The sequence below is a fragment of the Labrus bergylta genome, chromosome 18, assembly GCF_963930695.1.
Source record: "Labrus bergylta chromosome 18, fLabBer1.1, whole genome shotgun sequence".
Classification (NCBI taxonomy): Eukaryota; Metazoa; Chordata; class Actinopteri; order Labriformes; family Labridae; genus Labrus; species Labrus bergylta.
Genome location: NC_089212.1, coordinates 6,636,041 through 6,653,589, shown reverse-complemented (window position 1 = coordinate 6,653,589; position 17,549 = coordinate 6,636,041). Strand labels below are relative to the sequence as shown.

Below are 17,549 nucleotides of genomic sequence, written 5' to 3'. Positions count from 1 at the left end.
TATCAGCTTCCCAATGTGTGAATGAAATATCATCAGCAGCATGTTTATCTCCATTTTCAATTGTTGCTGATACATACAAATCTGCTGATCTTACTGATTGTTACACAACATAATACAAGCTTTTTTCACCCATGTCACTCAGTTGCATCACTTTTATGTTGACCAAAGAGCAAATGCAGCTGCAGTCATTTCCAAACAATAGACTTTTCCCTCTGTGAATTGAAATCACTGCCACAGGGTTCACTGATTTTTAAAGCTAGTAGTTGTACATGCATGTAGACGGAGAACAACATTTAATTATTCTGTAGCTCATAATGTTGAACTTTAGCTGTTGATTTACAGGCAGATTGTAGATGTTTAACAAGAGGAGGCGTGTTAGCAGCACCAAGGACAGAATAAATCCCTCACTTGATCTGTCAAAGTCTCTCTGCTGGCTGACAGTTTCCCTCTCCTCACCTCTCCTCCTCTTTATTCTCTCCACCCCTAAACAGCTCAGAGGCAAGCTTTTGATCAGCTCGCACTGCTAATCTCAAAACTGCTGGAGCCAAATCCTGCTGCTCCGACTCCTGGTCAGCTGAGGGTGGAAGTCGTGTTTTAGTCTGGAGAGGTTTTTCACAGTTTGGAGTCACCATGGTGGATAGCATGGACCTGGAGAACCAAGAGAAGCGTTACTGCATTCGCACTAAGCATGTTGGCATCATCTGTGTGATGCTGGTGGTGTGCTCTTTGGCTGTGGGCCTCGGGGTGGGTCTGTCCGGGTCAGACACATCCCCCCCTCCAAACCCAACACCACCAGAGCCTACACAGCCCCCTGCGCCCGACAGAGGCCCCTGCACGCCTTCCACTGACTCCAGTGGGGACTGGAGTAACTTTCGCCTGCCTGAATACGTGAAGCCGGTCCACTATGACCTCCATGTGGAGCCCAACTTTGACGACGACACCTACACCGGCATTGTTGAGGTTCATGTGGAGGTCACCAAGGTGACCCGCCACCTGTGGCTCCACATCAGGCAGACGTTTGTCAGCGCCCCACCCCGGCTGAGGATGCAATCTAGCCAGGGGGGCCAGAAGGAGGTGGGGGTGAAACAATGCTTTGAATACAAAAAGCATGAGTATGTGGTGGTGGAGGCCACCGAGGATCTGAAAATCACCGGGCCAGGAGAAGTGTACGTGCTCAGCCTGGACTTCCAAGGCTGGCTTAACGGCTCCGTCGTTGGATTCTACAGGGTCATCTACACTGAGGAGGGGGTCAAAAAGTAAGTTCTCTACAGAAGCCTTTTTTACTCTGATACTGATACATTTTGGTTGTTCTCTCAGGATTTCGACTTTAACTCTTTATTTCCTTTTCATTTAAACCTTTAGCAGTAAGACATGTGATAAAATGACCAATAAGAGATCCCCTTACTGCCGCACCATGTTAGATCTTTATTCAGCCACATTTTCCCCAAATTCAGTCTGATTGTGTGCTTCTACTCTGAAGTTGCTGTGGTCCTAAAGTTGCTTACATATTAATTCAATCATACGCAGATTCAATCTTTGTTTTTCTTTGAATAGTTTTCAATGTCCTATAAAAAAACATATTCCAAATCTCACCTTCTTTAAATTTAATTATTTTAAAATTCAGGAAACAGTTGCAAAACTGAATTTCATATAGAGTTGTCTTAAGCAGACTTCAGATTCATTTCTTTATCAGAAGGCAACAATCAGCTGATGTTTCAGATAAGAGGACTCTTTGTTACTCTGGACCAGTGCCTAAACCAGACCAGGTTTCTCTCTCATGTCTGATGTAACAGTTATGGTTATATTTGTCCATATAAACAGTCTGCGGATGGAAATGACAACACAGCATTTTCCTGACAGACCAAATAAATCACACTTGTTACTATTTAAGCTTGTTTATATTATAAATCATTAACTCCCAGCAAATGTATCCATAAATCATTCAAACGGCTATTTGAGTTGGCTGGTTAACTTTCATTGTTATTCTTTTAAGACAAACGGTTCATTCTTAACCTTTGATATCAACAATAACAAATCAATTTAATCTATATCTTGGTTCTCACAGATGTGTAATGGTTTAAATCGAAGGTGGCTGAGCTGCAAAATCAATCAAAGCTAACTCCATCTTCTTAGAAAGTCTGAGAAAGAAAATAAAAAAGCTCCAGGCGGGTCAATGGACAACTAAAATCCCTCTTAATGCAAAAAATACATCTCTTTGTTTCTGCTTTTTACCTTCATCTCAGCTCAAATGTCCACAAAATTGAATGTTTTGATAGGATTAAAAGGTCCCTGATTGTGACCCAAATAGTTTTGTGTAGTAATGCAATGAACTCTTACAGATAAATATCGATGTATAAACATTGGTATTCTACATTCTGAAGGGGTTCCACAGGGTGGGTAAGGGTATATTCAGAGTTAAAACACTTTGGGTCTTAAGTCTTTTTTTCTTTAAAAAAAAATACTGTCAGAAAATAGATATATACACACTCAGCAAAAATATGATAGGTTACGATATGATACATTGCGATGCAATACAATAGGATACGTTATGATATGTTGCAATGCGATGCGATGCCTTGCAATAAGATATGACAAAATATGTTAAGTTATGATATGTTTCGATATAATACCATGCGATATGATATGACATTACTTTATCTCATGTTGCATGAAGTTGCGTTACTTTTCGTTATGATGCCATGCGATGGTATATGATATCATATCATACGTTATTATGTTACCTTATCTTTCATTCCAAGTTGATAGGATAGACTTTATTGCATTATCTGTGTTACTAAATTTTAAAAAGCAAACAATATCCAAACATTCAGTTATTTGGGCTCAAGCAGTTATATACCAAATAAGACTGTTTCCATTGTTTGAGTAGGTTAATCTTACAATCATCAATACCAAACTGACAGCTAAGTGAGTGTCCTCCCTTCAATTTTCCTTTCTCATTTTTCACACAACCATCTGGAGAATCTCTTAAGTGCATGCTCGAAGGAGTTTTCTTTCAATGGATACTACTGAGTAATGAGAGCTGGCTCGACTGAATCCGCCTTAAATGTTTGCCAAAGTTAGAAGTGTGCTATTTTATAGAGAGCAGCTGTGCTCAGCTTGGATTCGTGTCAGTTATGATGAATGGTGCATGTTTGGACTGCAGAAAAAGAATGACCAACATATCCTTAGAAACTTTTCAAACAGCCATAGTACAGATACTTACCCCTCTTCAGTTCTGTTTGTCCATATTTTCATTGGCTGGCTGATTTGTGGATTATGCCGCACAAGTGGGTTTCAAAAGTGAGATTAATTCAAGCCACATTTTAAGTCTTTGGGGAATTACAATGAATCAAAAGATTTTACTGAGTATCACTTTGTAGTTTAGGTTTGGGTAAGGGTCTTTACATTTATAGCAAACACTGGCCTGATTGAGTTCTTTGGGTCTGCAGTTTGATACTAAATCATAAAAGCTCTGGACATCAGTCTTTTTCAGGGGAAGTAACTGGTGCAGAATATCAGGGGTGGTCTCAACCACAAACCTTGTGTGAAGCATATCTCTAAACAATTTACAAAAAAAAAAACTGTAGGTAAAAAAAGATGTAAAGCCTCAGGTCTCTCTGCATTACTCTGTTCTTTATTTGATCACCAGAAAGATCGCAGCGACCGATCACGAGCCAACAGATGCTCGTAAGTCCTTCCCCTGCTTCGATGAACCCAACAAGAAGGCCACCTACAAAGTCTCCATCACTCATCCAAAGGAGTATGGAGCTCTATCCAACATGCCACCAGAGGTAGGACTCAATTCATAAACACAAAACACTTGAATACTGAAAGTATAGATTTTCACTTTAAAATCCTGCAGGGCCAAAAATGTCTTTGTCCAAACTGTGGGCAAATTAGATTTGATTTCTCAAGTGAGATCATCAGGGCGGACTGTGTGCAAAGGTTTCAAGCCATCAGTTGTACTGTATCCAGACATCATCTAAAGTAGCGGTGCAGAACTCTTCCATCACACCTTGTTATCTTTGATGTCCTCCATTGTGCGATGCTAACAGCAGCATGGGTTCTGCTCTGTTCTGATCTGATGTACCTTTCTCACTCATGTCCTCATGTTTGTCAAATAGGAATTGATGAAAGAAGACACGAAACCCGAACGTTAGCGTCATGGCATCTAGCGAAAGAAGCCCTACCACTAACCCCTAACCCAAGGGACAAAGTCTAACCCTAACGCTGACCCTACGTCTTAACCCGAGCCTAACCCTCGGGCCGTCTGAACAAGGCCATTTAAATAAATCTTAGCACAAAAGTCACCAGAGAGAGTTTAAACAGGGATGTTTTTTTAATCTGTCAAAAGTCAAACCTCCCTGACAACTGATGCCGCTGGAAACTTGTTTACCAACACAAACAGCGGATGATTATGTACGAATGGACAGGCCAAGAGGTACCTATTATACTATATAACCCTTATTCTGACTTGTCACAGCAGGAACAGAACAGGCTTACAGTAATTGATGAAATTAATTATTGCTCTGTTCTGTTTAAGTGGCTCAGTGCACCAGAACAAGTAGGAACACACAGTCTGGAAGGGGTCCAGACCGGCCCTGGCAGTAAGTTGCAAAGATCAGTTGTTGTAGTTAAGTGCCAACTAATCCCTCCATACTTTCACCTTTAGTAAGAAAAACAACCTTCTGACCCCCACAGCTACTCAGTCATTGATGGAGAGACAATCTTTTGTGCTAAGATACATTTTTGGGACAGAACACAGTTCTGGGTTAAACAGGAAATCAGTTTGTAGTTGGACCTACAGACAGGACAATATGTTCTACTTGCAGTCCTATTGAAATATACAGCACAAAGGACAGAACTCAGAGAGCTGAGGACCATTACCAGACGTGGACAGATGCACTCAGACAGGAAACCCAGACGCTTTAATTACAGACCTGCCAACAGCCAAACCTCAAAGTGTCGTGAGGGCACCTGACGGACTGTGATTTTGTGTGGCAAGGGGGTTGTTAACTGCAAAACAGCTGTTATAGAAAGCAAAACAATAGGATTATAGCCAATTATGACCGAAAATTACATTACTAAAGGGTTTAAGTTATTTCCAAGAAAATAAGAGGTGTCATGATTGGTTTGATAGCTCTAATGTTTAGCAATAAGAAATGATGAGGAGGAAGAGAAGCATGGCCTGGTTTTACTCTTTGTCCTGTTTTAATTGTGGATGCTATACTAATTTAAAAGCAGTAGGGCTAGTAGTAGGGTAGTAAGTCAATGAAAAGAGTCTCATTGGTTGGGTAGTCTCAGAATAAAAAAGCATCAAACTCCATCATAAAGAGGGATCTTTGACGTTGGTAAGTTAAATGCGTACCCTGTTAAGTGGAAGGGGCATGGCGTAAATTCCCTGGTTCCATTAGACAGCACCCTTCTGAGCATTTGCTACTGAAATTGGATAGAACCAATCACAAGATAGATGTCGGGACATTTGGGATGGTATCGATTGGATCGCTGTGAACTTGAAAGGCTTTTTAAGTGGTGCAGGATGAGTCCACAGACATTTGAAACATTTCACAGGAAGAAAAACCATAGTTATTTGAAGTACACATACTCAGATAATGCTTTATTGAAATATATTTGTTTAGAACAAAACTGGGGATTTTTTATTAATGGACACTATTAAAGACAACTATTGGCTCAAACTAAAGGCTCCCAATTGTGTAAACAAATATTTTGTCTGGGAAAGCTGTTCTATACCAGCACACACAATTATTAAGCCCTTGCTCATACTTTGCCATTAAAACTACTCACAACCCAATTAGACTGGTGAATGTTTGCTGAAGGTGGAAAGACACTGATTTTCCCTCTTGGTGGCAGGGAAATAAAACAAAAGAGGAAGCCAGGCTTGGAGAGAACACTTTGAACACTAAAAGCAAAGGAATCAATCTTGTGCCACTGTTTATAGGCTGTGGGATCCACCCAGCTCCATAGTCTGAGTGACATCCACATTAACCCGTCTTCTGCATTTCCAGGGACCCCCTGAGGAACTGCCTGGCAAACTCAAGACCTCCTTTCAGATGTCCGTTCCCATGAGCACTTATTTGGTATGTTTTGCTGTGCACCAGTTTAACTTCGTGGAGAGAATTTCCGCCTCAGGAATTCCTGTGAGTGTACCATTATGTTTTTCTTTTAATACCATCATGTACATTGAGTAGTAAGTGTTAACACAAGATCTCATTTTAGATTTATACTTATACATGCGCCCTTTTGCGTTTTATCTCCTTGTGCCGATACAGTTGAGAATCTATGCTCAGCCAACTCAGCTGAAAACTGCAGAATACGCGGCCAACAAAACCAAGGACATCTTTGACTACTTTGAGGGTTATTTCAACATGTCATACTCCATCAAAAAACTGGGTACGTGAAGACAAACTCTTTCTTTATCAAGGGGACACCTCAAGACCCCACTTCGGCAGGAACCTGTCACATAAGCTAAAACTTAAATGTAATTAACCTTCTATTATGACAATCACAGCACACCTCACCCAACTCATCAAATCCAACAGCTTGTTCAGCCGCCCCGATAGCCTTGATATATGACCATCATGTGTCAGCTCAGCAAGCACGGGCTCCGCTGAATAAATATCCAACATCTGGTTGGACCAATCGGCAACCTCCAGGGTTGACAAATTAAACAAATGCAGAAGGTCAAAAAACTGCAGTTCATCAAGTGTCCACTTGAGACTGGCTGGCAAAGCCCAGGAAGTCACATACACACCCATTCAAAATGCTCATTTTTTACTGCAGAAGTAAAAAAATGATTGTGGTCTAATAGTGCATGTCTTTATTGGCACACACTGAACAGGTTTGATGTTATTTTACAACTCGTCCTTTTTGATGATATTAAGGCTAAGAGTCATAATAAGGGGCGTGTCTGATCTGACTGACAGGCGGGCAAGTTGTAGCTGTTTATTCGGAGGCTTAAGGCCCACCACAGCTCCATCTCTCTGCTCGATACAAAAGTTAGTTTGAGTAAGCATTTCCAAAACGGCCAACGTGATCGATTGGGCTTCAAAAGTTCGCTTTAGAAGCCCATGGCATGGGTGACATCAACGTGACAACATTATGTTACTGACCTCACCGGACTCTCTGTGTGGTTCTTATCCAGATAAGATTGCCATCCCTGACTTTGGTACTGGTGCCATGGAGAACTGGGGCCTGATCACATACAGGGAGACCAACCTACTGTATGATGAGAACCAGTCTTCCTCCAGCAACAAGCAGCGAGTGGCCAGCGTCATCGCCCACGAGCTGGTTCACCAGGTATCCTCTTAGTTATAACTTATCCTGCAAGATAATAAAACTCATGCTGTAATCTTTGACATGCCTATATATGGAACTTGGATGCAGCGTTGGGAAATAACTTGCTAGACTTTTACACCTTCTAAAATTAAGAAGATCAAAACATAAATTCAACTGTCATCTCATCTTTTAATAAACGTGTAGCTCTAGGCAGTCCCTCGGCAGACTTTGCAAACATATCTGGAGGGTTAAATTGAATCTGAACACGTGGTCACTTCTCAAGTTGTCAACTGGATGGTAAACAGAAAAGAAAGGCTTGGCTGGAAAGCGTTTATGTTTAACTGGTGGCGACATCTGTTTCATCAAGGCAACAAACATCGACTGATGGGCTCAGAGATTGGTGTTAAATAGTTTGTCTATACGCTAACCTCCATGACTGTAGTTTCTTGCAGGTTTATCCAGTCATCTCACTCGTGTTTTGTTGAAGCGTACCTTTATCTTTATGTCAGACATCGATGGAAAGATTGACAAGAAGAGCTCAGAGTTCAGAGATGTGAATGTTTAAAATCCTTTTATGTGGTTACTGTTGAGCTTTTTACAACATAATCCAGGAACATTTCTTTCCTTATGTCAGCTGTTTCACGGTGATGGGAGATAAGAAGCTTTGAGCCAGTCAATAAAGTTTTATGAACTGCAATGTACAAATAGTCTTCTGGACTGAAAAGCTTTTATGAAGCACATGCAGAACACATGCAGTCTACGGTTATTGTAGACATCCTGTATGGGCGAGTTACTAAAGTGGAAACATGCAGACCCTCAATTGTCCTGTCGAGTCAAAACTTATTGTGTCCCGTTTTTTTTGGGAATTAGATTTCATTTTATCTAGCCACAACTAACTTTAATATTAATTCAGCCTTTTCAGTATTTTAAAAAGTTGGCTCTTAAATTGTCATTATCATTATTATAGTTTGGATTTTCTACATTCACGAGCCAGGGACAGAATCATAAGGACTTCCTTAAAAATAAACATGCAGAAATAATGCCTCTCAACCCTTTAGTTATGTCTGACTATCCGTAGAAAATGGCCCTCTTTCTGGATTTTGGTGTTGTGCTGTGTTCAGGGTGTGTCTGATGTGTAGACGTCTTGCAGTCTACCATTGAGGGTCTGAAAAACATAATGATAAGGTTGCTTTGCAGCAGGAAGTGCAGCGTTGCTATTGATTTTACACAAGATAAGATAAACTTTATTGTCCTTCTGGTTAAATCTTCTCTTGGCTCCAAGCTGCAGCTTCACACCAAACACTGGGAATGGCTTACTGCACATCCATCACTGCACTTAGGAATAAACGTGACTCAAACGTGACCTGACCTGCTGAGCATGAGACAGAACTTCTAAATAGATAATAAAAGTAATGTACTTTCAATCATTAAACCAGGTTGGCAAGCAAGATGATTAATAGTCAAAACTCAATGCCACACTCCCTAATAAAAATTAATAAATGCTACTGATTGTAAATATCTTCATCAAGGAGAATGGAATTGTTAATTAATTACAGCCCTGGGGTCGTTGACCTGAAGGACAATAAACACAACAATAAATACAACTTACATTACAAACATAAAGTGCAGTATAAAGAGGACTTAAAAAAAACAGTTTCTAAAAAGGGGGGTCTATTTGATTTTGTTCAGAATGGTTATTGCAGAGGTAATGAAGGATTTTTTATCGATGTATTTCCGGGCCAGAGGGTTTATTAACCCCGTGGATGCCAACCTTTATATTGGTTTTGAACAGGTTGGTATCGGGTCTGAATGTCCAAGAGCAGTTTTCAACAATATTTTTATTGGCTTTTTACCTTGAGAACCTCTGGCAGGTTAACTTATTCATATAAATGCTGCATGTAAAGACATTTCCTCCCCTCAAACTCATAAATGAAATGTTTCTCTAGTGGTTTGGAAACATCGTAACCATGGATTGGTGGGACGACCTCTGGCTCAACGAGGGCTTTGCCAGTTTCTTTGAGTACATCGGTGTAGAGAGTACTGAGCCCACCTGGGGAATGGTGAGATCTCCTCATGAAAAGGCACAATACACACCAAAGTATTGATCATACTGAGAGTAAAAACGTGTGTTCTCTTGTGGTATTGCAGCGAGACATCATGATCATCAGTGACGTTCTTCCCGTCATGGTCGACGACGCCCTCCTCTCCTCTCACCCAATCATTGTAAATGTTTCAACCCCCGCACAGATCACCTCAGTGTTTGATGGGATCTCATACAGCAAGGTACTCAAAGTTCTCACACAGTAAAGGTTTTAATGATCTGCCGCAAATACTCTTTGTAATGAACATGAGCCATCTTTATCCAGGGAGCGTCCATACTCAGGATGCTGGAGGACTGGATGGGAAAAGAAATGTTCAGAGACGGCTGTCGGGTAAATCAGAGACGATTCAGGACTATATGTAACAATGGATGTCCATCTTCTGATTAAGATTAATTAACGTTTCAAATGAATGATATGTTTTTGTTTTTCTCTTCTTTCACCAGAAATATTTGAAAGACTACCACTTCAAGAACGCCAAAACAGAAAACTTCTGGGCATCTCTTGCAGATGTATGTTTAAAATTTTTCAGCTTAATACTTGTTTGGTGCAAAGCCTAAAGGCAAGAGTGTGTAAGTGTACTGTAAGAGTAAGAGTTAATGATTATGAAAATTGGGCGACATAGGCAAGGTTTGAGCCTTGCGCTAGGGTCTCCCTATAGGGCGGCAAATATATTTTTGCATGCATAGTTTATTTTAAAATCCCTAGAGTAACTCAACAACTCAAACAGCTCCACCAAATCGGCAGTGGAATATCAGCAACTCAGATGTTTTGCAAAGTAAAATGACTGTTTTCTATGAATTCACCCAGTTAACAAGATGTGTCCCATTGGTTCAACCTTCACATAAACAGATATAAAAGGTTACTATTGGATTTTTTTCACTCAAATATTCTCTGCTTATGCTCAGATATGAAGTGCAAGCAGGGACTATTTAAGAAGAAATGGTACACAATCTAAAACCAATGATTCATGCCTTCTCTCTAAATAGAAAGACAATGCAGTACTCATAAGAAAGAAGAACAAAAAGTGTAGTAACCCAAGTGTGTTTATATCTCATCTTAAGCTTTGTTTTTTTTAAATTTTTGAGTATACGATTCTTCCTCTCTGTGCACAGGTGAGCAAGTTGCCAGTTGCACAGGTCATGGATACATGGACCAAACAGATGGGTTATCCAGTTCTGCACCTGATAGTCTCAGAAACGAATGCCATCTTGACCCAAAAGCGTTTCCTCCTGGATCCTAAAGCTGATGCCACCCAGCCTTCTTCACCTTTTGGGTCAGTGCAGATACCAACCTACCCTTTCAACACAATATTTTATGGTTGTATTTCACTATAAGTGTGATTTTGTTACAGGTACAAGTGGTCAATTCCAGTGAAATTGCACACAGTGACTACCGATAGAAATATGTTGGAGATCTTTGACATGAGCACAACAGGTACTGCACTCAGATTAAGATTTGTATTGAAACAATGAAAGAGACATTATCAGGACAGAAACATCAAATGTCACCTCTCTCTTATTGTCATACTGACACATTACAAAATAAAACTGTTCAGCTAAATCAAAAAGTTTGACTTAAAAGTCAAATAGGTTTTATTACTTATATCCATGCTGTAGAAGAAATGTGCATTTACACTCACCTTAGAATAAACTATTATCATGGATTGTGTCGACTTTTAGAGCAACCCATCATGAACTATTTGCCCAATGTGGACGGGCTGCTGAAGGTGAACAATGATCACATCGGATTCTACAGAGTCAACCATGACAACGACATGTGGAACACCATCAGTCAGCTGCTACAAAGCAACCACACGGTAAAAAAAAACATGTCCTCAGATGTACAAACAACACCCAACACATTTTGAGGTTCATTTGAAATCTTGGTCTGTTGGTCTCGTTTGATGCTGTTCATGTTGCTAACCCTTTTCCTCTGCTGTGAAAAGAATGACACTGAATGGGTGGATGCTATGAAGACCATTTTTTTTATCTTTTAAGAACCAACTGGTGAACAGAAAACATGAGCAGTTAAATTACATGCACGGAGATCGCACTGGCCATGCACCTGTGACTGGACATAAACGCCATTTCCCCTCCACCCCCATCCACTCATTAGCACATTAATACATTTTCCTGAATATTTCCTGCTGTGTTCATACATCGGCTCACTCGATGTCGTGCAGAAAGTCTAACCCTTTTGGTAGACGTGTGCTATTGTATTGTTTCTTGCTTTATTACTGTAAGAAACAATTTTACCCTTATCAAATATCTTTTGTTTCTCAAGGTTTTACAACTAAATTATCTAAATCTCTGTCAAACCCTTGTTACTTTTCCACTGCCAAAAGACACATCCTTAAACATTTTTCACATAAATATAGCAGAAATTCAGCCGGTTGCTGGCTCCTCCCCTTGTGTATAAAAGCTGTTTAATAGAGGGACTAGAGAAAAGAAGAAGAACATACTGTACTCACTGTTTATTTGAACATCACGTAAGCGCTTTTAGATCATTGTCATGAGAAAGATGGTCTGTGTAAATTTACATGCAATGTGAAGCTACGAGCAAACTAAAGAGCACTAGCATTAGCATGCTAACACAACAATGCAGCTCAAGATAAGGACAATTTTGTCCACCGCTTGCACTTAATAATGGTGCGTTCCAATTTGGTAACTCTTTCATGGAAGGGGGTTGGAGGTGTGCCGCTGTAGGAGAACGGAGGATTCAGTGTGGCGGATGTTTCACCAAACAGCAGTTTGTTTTGGTTTCATGCAGGTGCTCAAGGGCAACATCTACTGGATCAAAAAGTCGCACATTCTTCCTTTGATATCCTTATGACACAGTTTCTCTCTCAAACAGGAGTTTGATCCGGCTGATCGGACCAGCTACATTGATGATGTTTTTGCTCTTGCAAGGTAAAATCTCACCCCAAAACAAAAAATACACTTTGTAAACCTTCAGTCGTTTACACCTGTTGGTAACACTGTGTTATTTCATCTTCTAGGGCAGACGTTATAGATTACGGTAATGCCTTTAACCTCACCATGTACCTGAACAATGAGAAAGACTACATAGTGTGGGAACGAGTGGCCTCCTCCATCGCCTATGTTCGGGACATGCTCTCAGGACCAACTGTACTCTACCAAAAGTTTCAGGTGAAGGGACCGATGACTCCTCTTTTTATTTGGCTGTCAAACTTTAAAGAAAGAAAACAGTTCACCTTCAAGTTTATCAGTTGAGAAAGATTTGAAAGCTTTTTTAAATATTGTTTTTTGTACCTCTTTTACAGTAATACCAATTACCTAGCCATGTATAGAAATTGTCGTGTCAGTCTTCTGGTTGATGGTTTTAGTTGTTTTAACTGTGACACAGTCTATGTTGCAAAAACCAAGAATAACTGAAGTTAAAATCGGGTGTAGTGGTACAATAGAAAGAAAGTTATTTGAAGAAATGACCTGGCGTAGTAAAGTTCCCGAGTGCTCAGCCAAAAGACTGATCTTACTTAGAACCAGAAAAAAACATTTAAATGTGTTAGAGATGGTGATTAAACCCAGAAAACATGTTGATGGATCACTCAGAGAGAAGAGTATGTCATCAATGTATAAAGAAATCTGTTATGTTTCATGTCTCTTTTAATGTCAGTTATCTGGCCTGTCAAAAAGCAAAAACAAAAAGCAGTACTTTCATATAAAGAAAAAAAAACATAGCCTGTTTTTCCCTTGAAAGAAAATAATTGGGGAGTTCGATTTGTATAGCTCTTTGTCGTAACTCAAGAACCATGTTTTCCTTTCCAGGAACTGTTCAGAAGACATGTTCAAGCGATCTCAACAGAGCTCGGATGGACTGATGAAGGGACACAGACACAGAGGTACAGCAGGAACAGAGCCCAACACATAAGATCTGTTGCTTACAATATTCCTGATTTGAAACTTTGCTCTCTCTACGAATGCTTAAGCATCTGTAACTTACCGTTCTATGTTAAATACATGGCAGGTTACTGAGGGAGACTGTCCTCAGCATTGCGTGTCAGATGGGAGATGAGGCCGCTCTGAAAGAAGCCTCTCACATCTTTGACCAGTGGATTTCTGGAGCTATCGGGTAATACCATATCAAGTGGAGAACTGGGGTCAAAATGTCTTACGCGCAGACATTTGAGCAACCCAAAGTACCAAATCTGCAGGTTTTTGATTGTTTTTTTGGTTTGCAGCGATGTAGCAGTGAACTTGAGGCTGCTGGTTTATCGATACGGCATGAAGAATTCAGGAACTGAAGAAAAGTGGAACACAATGTTCCAGAGGTACAAAGGCTCGACATTGGCTCAGGAGAAGGACAAGCTGCTGTACGGTCTAGCATCTGTGGGGAATGTGGAACTCCTTTACAAGTAAGTTTAAAGAAAAAACATCTTTAGGATACTCTTCTTTTATGTTTCCACTTGACAACGTAACTCAATTTCACATGGTGCACCTTTTTATGTCTTAGTTAAGCGCAGATTTGAATAAAGGATGACAAATGCATTCTGTCCAACAGACTGCTGGAGGCGTCTAAAAATGAGACGGTGGTGAGAAGTCAGGATCTGTTCACTCTGGTTCGGTATGTGTCTTTAAACCCACTAGGCCAGAGCATGGCCTGGGACTGGACCACACTCAACTGGGACTACCTGGTCAAAAGGTGAGTGCACCATGGTCTCTGAAGTGACAGCTAATCGTAAGGTCACAACATCACAAAGACCATAACATGTGTCACTTAATGTTAAAACATTGAAATTCAAGATGCACAGTTACCATCATTCACTAAACGTCATAAAGACTGAACATTTTTGGACTGATGTTAAAATAACTTACTTAAAATGACTAAGACTAATCGAGTCAAAAGTGTGTTTTGATGTGTGTTTCCGATCAAGATGAACTCTGTTCTGTCTTAACAGGTACACCATCAATGACAGGAACCTGGGCCGTCTATTGGGTCGAATCTCCACCAGCTACAACACAGAGCTGCAGCTGTGGAAGGTAAAGACTGGCCTTTAGAAACTAGTCTTTACTTTATTCTCTCCTTTTTGAGAGTAAAGCAAAGGTGTGGGTTTAGTCACTTAGTTTAACTTAGGTGGTTTCCACAGGTTTTTATGGCGATGTTTATGGTGCCAAAACAGTTTGTAAGCCGTGTCAATAGATCCACAAATGTGTAAAAGGATTTGCAAATGTGTACACAGATATACAAACATGCACAGGAATGTATGAATGGCTGGAAAGTTTCAGTGTTTTTGCTCCAAAAGATGAAAAAACAACTCCAGGATTGCCTATCAATAATTTTGCTTTACAACTGTCTGCTCAGTATGTTCCAAACAAAGATTGCTCTAGGTTTCTTGTAATACATTTCTGCTTCTGCAGATGGAGCACTTCTTCAGTCTAACACCTGATGCAGGCGCTGGTGAGATGTCCCGGAAACAGGCGCTGGAGACAGTGAGGAACAACATTGAATGGAGAAGAGCGAATGAGAAGGAGATTGAATGGTGGCTGAACAACGTCGCCTAAACAGACAGAAAGTCTCCTGCAGCTGCCTGGACTTACTCACAGACTTCTTACCACTCTCCAAATTCAGGATGTGGCTGAGTTTATGCTCCTTTTGAAGGGCCAAAGACTAGATAACCATTTAAATGTTTTTGGTTCTTAATGACTAAGAGGAACAAAGAGCTCTTGTACATTGCTTCTGACCTCAGCCAGGGTATCACGCTTTGGTTTTTTAATTCGCCTGATCAAAGAACATCCACTAGAAGTTCTCGTTTTTGCTAAAGGCATGCACAGATAGTTTCTCTTTGAGAAATTAAATCAAAAATCTGTGGCACACTGAAAATAACTTTACTGTATTTAATTGTGAACAAACAACGTTTCGCCTGTAGCACCCTCAGGTTCGCCCACCAGAGGAACTTTTCATACAGTTAAGTTTCAATGTGCCACAGAGTTTTGATTTATTTTTCATGGTATGTTTCTGCAACCGTGCACACCTGAGGACGTACAGGCTGTGCACTGGGCACCCTGTTGGCCATAGATACTCTATGTTAGATAGAATAAGGATTCCTACTGATATCAAGATTTTTGATGATAAGACAATCATTTTCAAAGCCACCAGACTCCAGTGAAAAAAGCTAAACTTTTACCGTGCAGAACTGAAGAGTGGCTTTCCCACTGCTGCCTCGATTGGTCAGTTTTTTTGTGTTATAGCTTGAAAAACAAAAACTGCATGAATAAATTGAATCATTTAAAATACCAAAGCCAACATCTGATTGAAGCAGGGGTGGGCCAGAAGTTCTTGTGTTCTGCAGAGGAAAATGGTTGCATTTTAATATGAAGACTGTCGGCTTTGAAGAGAGTGATGCAATGGTAATTTCTTTAAAGTGTTGTAGCGGGACACAGAATAACAACCTGAGTCTGTAAATGGCAAAAGCAAGAACTTTTAGTGGACGTTCTTCAAGTTAAACTGCAGCTACTCGAGCCTGTCTCATGACTGCCAGCTGAAGCGATCTACTGCAGATCCTGATCATCATTTAGACCTCAAATATATGAAAATAAACCGCTCTAATCTTCATATTTGTAAACAGAAAACCAATGCAAATACTACTTACATGCTCTTCACGCGTGCACAATACACACATAAAGTGATTTCTTATATGAAACTTGCGTCACAAAGTCTGCATAGTTTTGTTTCTTTCCCACTGTCCGTTATTAAGGACACAATCAGGCACATGATGGGCATGTTGATATCTTTTTAATGTACATTTATCCGGCAGTCCCTGAACGTCACTCACCACCGCTCCTTGTACAAACCTTTTTAAATACAAGTTCTTAAATGTTTTTGTTAAAAATTGAAATCTTTTGATATTTTCAATAAGTCATGTATGCAAATGTTGTGTTGGATTGAATTATAATGACCGTAAATCTCAGCTCAAACTTTGTCTCTTATGATGTACGTGCAGCGTGCAGGATAGTCCATACAGTGTGAGGGTTATTCTGCCATGATTGTTCGACCCTCCTGTGTTATTCTGATGATATGCTCTTCCTGATCTTACTTTGTTTCCTGTGCCTTTGGTGTTCAAATGGAAGTGAGGGAGTTTTAACTTGAATTAATACATTTTTACTGAAACAACTTTGGTTTCTTCACCTTTAATTAATTTTATTGAAATGGTGTGAAGTGATGAAAGATCACATTACAGTAAAGTGCTGTTAAAGTCGTCGGTGTTATACTGCCACACAGAGGCTAACCGGAGTCACTACACAAAGGGTTAATGTGAGAAAATGGGTTTTAAGGGGTAACACAGAGAAGCTAAATATGAAGGTTTTCATGTGAGGTTGCAATTGTTCTCATTTGGAGATTTGTAGGCCAAAAACGATGACGTAAAGTCACAAATTTCATATTTGACCCTGAAAATGAAAATACTTCACTATGTCTTTGCAAAGCTGTGAATGGCTTGTTCATCAATGTCAAAGGAAAGTGCAGACACGATGTTGTTGCTTTCTTTTTAGAATTACTTTTGTCTTTCTAATTTGAATGTATCTGTATTAAACTAAATCTGTACAAATTGAAGGAGCTCGGAGTACAGACGCTACTTTTTTGCATCGAAAGGAGTCAGTAGAGGTGGTCCAGGCATCTGATCAGGATGCCTCCTGGTCGCCTCTTCTGGGCATGTCTAACTGGGAGGAGACCCCGGGTTGGATCCAGAGCTTGCTGGAGGGATTGCATATTTCTTCTGGCCTGTGAACGCCGTGGGATCCCTCAAGAGAATCCACCGCCATCATTCTGCTTCATAAAGTCTCTTCAGAATGTGACGGGTGACGTCACTGAGACTACGTCCATGTTGGATACAATCTCTGCTCATGATGTCATGCTGAAGCAATCTGGGGAAGTCATTCGAAAACCTATTTGCAGTATAGACCCCTTTGATATTCCAAACTTTAAAGACTTAGTCAGTGAGATGGATGACACTTGAAGAATTCAGACCACACAAAGAGAGATTTTCATTGTCAGTTTGTTAACCAGCACACCAACAAAAACTACAGTGGCACAGCAAGTGAGATTTACACAGTAAACACCACAGTGCATTGCAAACTGAAAAAAAAAAAAAGCTACAATGGAAAGAAAACATTCAGTCATTCATGCTATAGTCCT

At 40.2% G+C, this 17,549-nt stretch overlaps 1 protein-coding gene across 1 annotated transcript; it reads left to right on the top strand.

The window, feature by feature from the left end:
- The first annotated feature begins 418 nt into the window (after nucleotides 1-418).
- enpep (glutamyl aminopeptidase) lies at nucleotides 419-16,967 on the top strand. The gene is made up of 20 exons (XM_020641253.3): nucleotides 419-1,256; nucleotides 3,650-3,791; nucleotides 6,027-6,158; nucleotides 6,291-6,411; nucleotides 7,163-7,317; nucleotides 9,243-9,356; nucleotides 9,445-9,579; nucleotides 9,663-9,728; nucleotides 9,842-9,907; nucleotides 10,511-10,671; nucleotides 10,750-10,832; nucleotides 11,078-11,214; nucleotides 12,252-12,307; nucleotides 12,397-12,547; nucleotides 13,187-13,260; nucleotides 13,386-13,490; nucleotides 13,600-13,773; nucleotides 13,920-14,060; nucleotides 14,317-14,398; nucleotides 14,777-16,967. The coding sequence occupies exons 1-20, from the start codon at nucleotides 631-633 to the stop codon at nucleotides 14,918-14,920; spliced, it is 2,865 nt and encodes a 954-aa protein (XP_020496909.2). The 5' UTR covers nucleotides 419-630; the 3' UTR covers nucleotides 14,921-16,967.
- The last annotated feature ends 582 nt before the right edge of the window (nucleotides 16,968-17,549 follow it).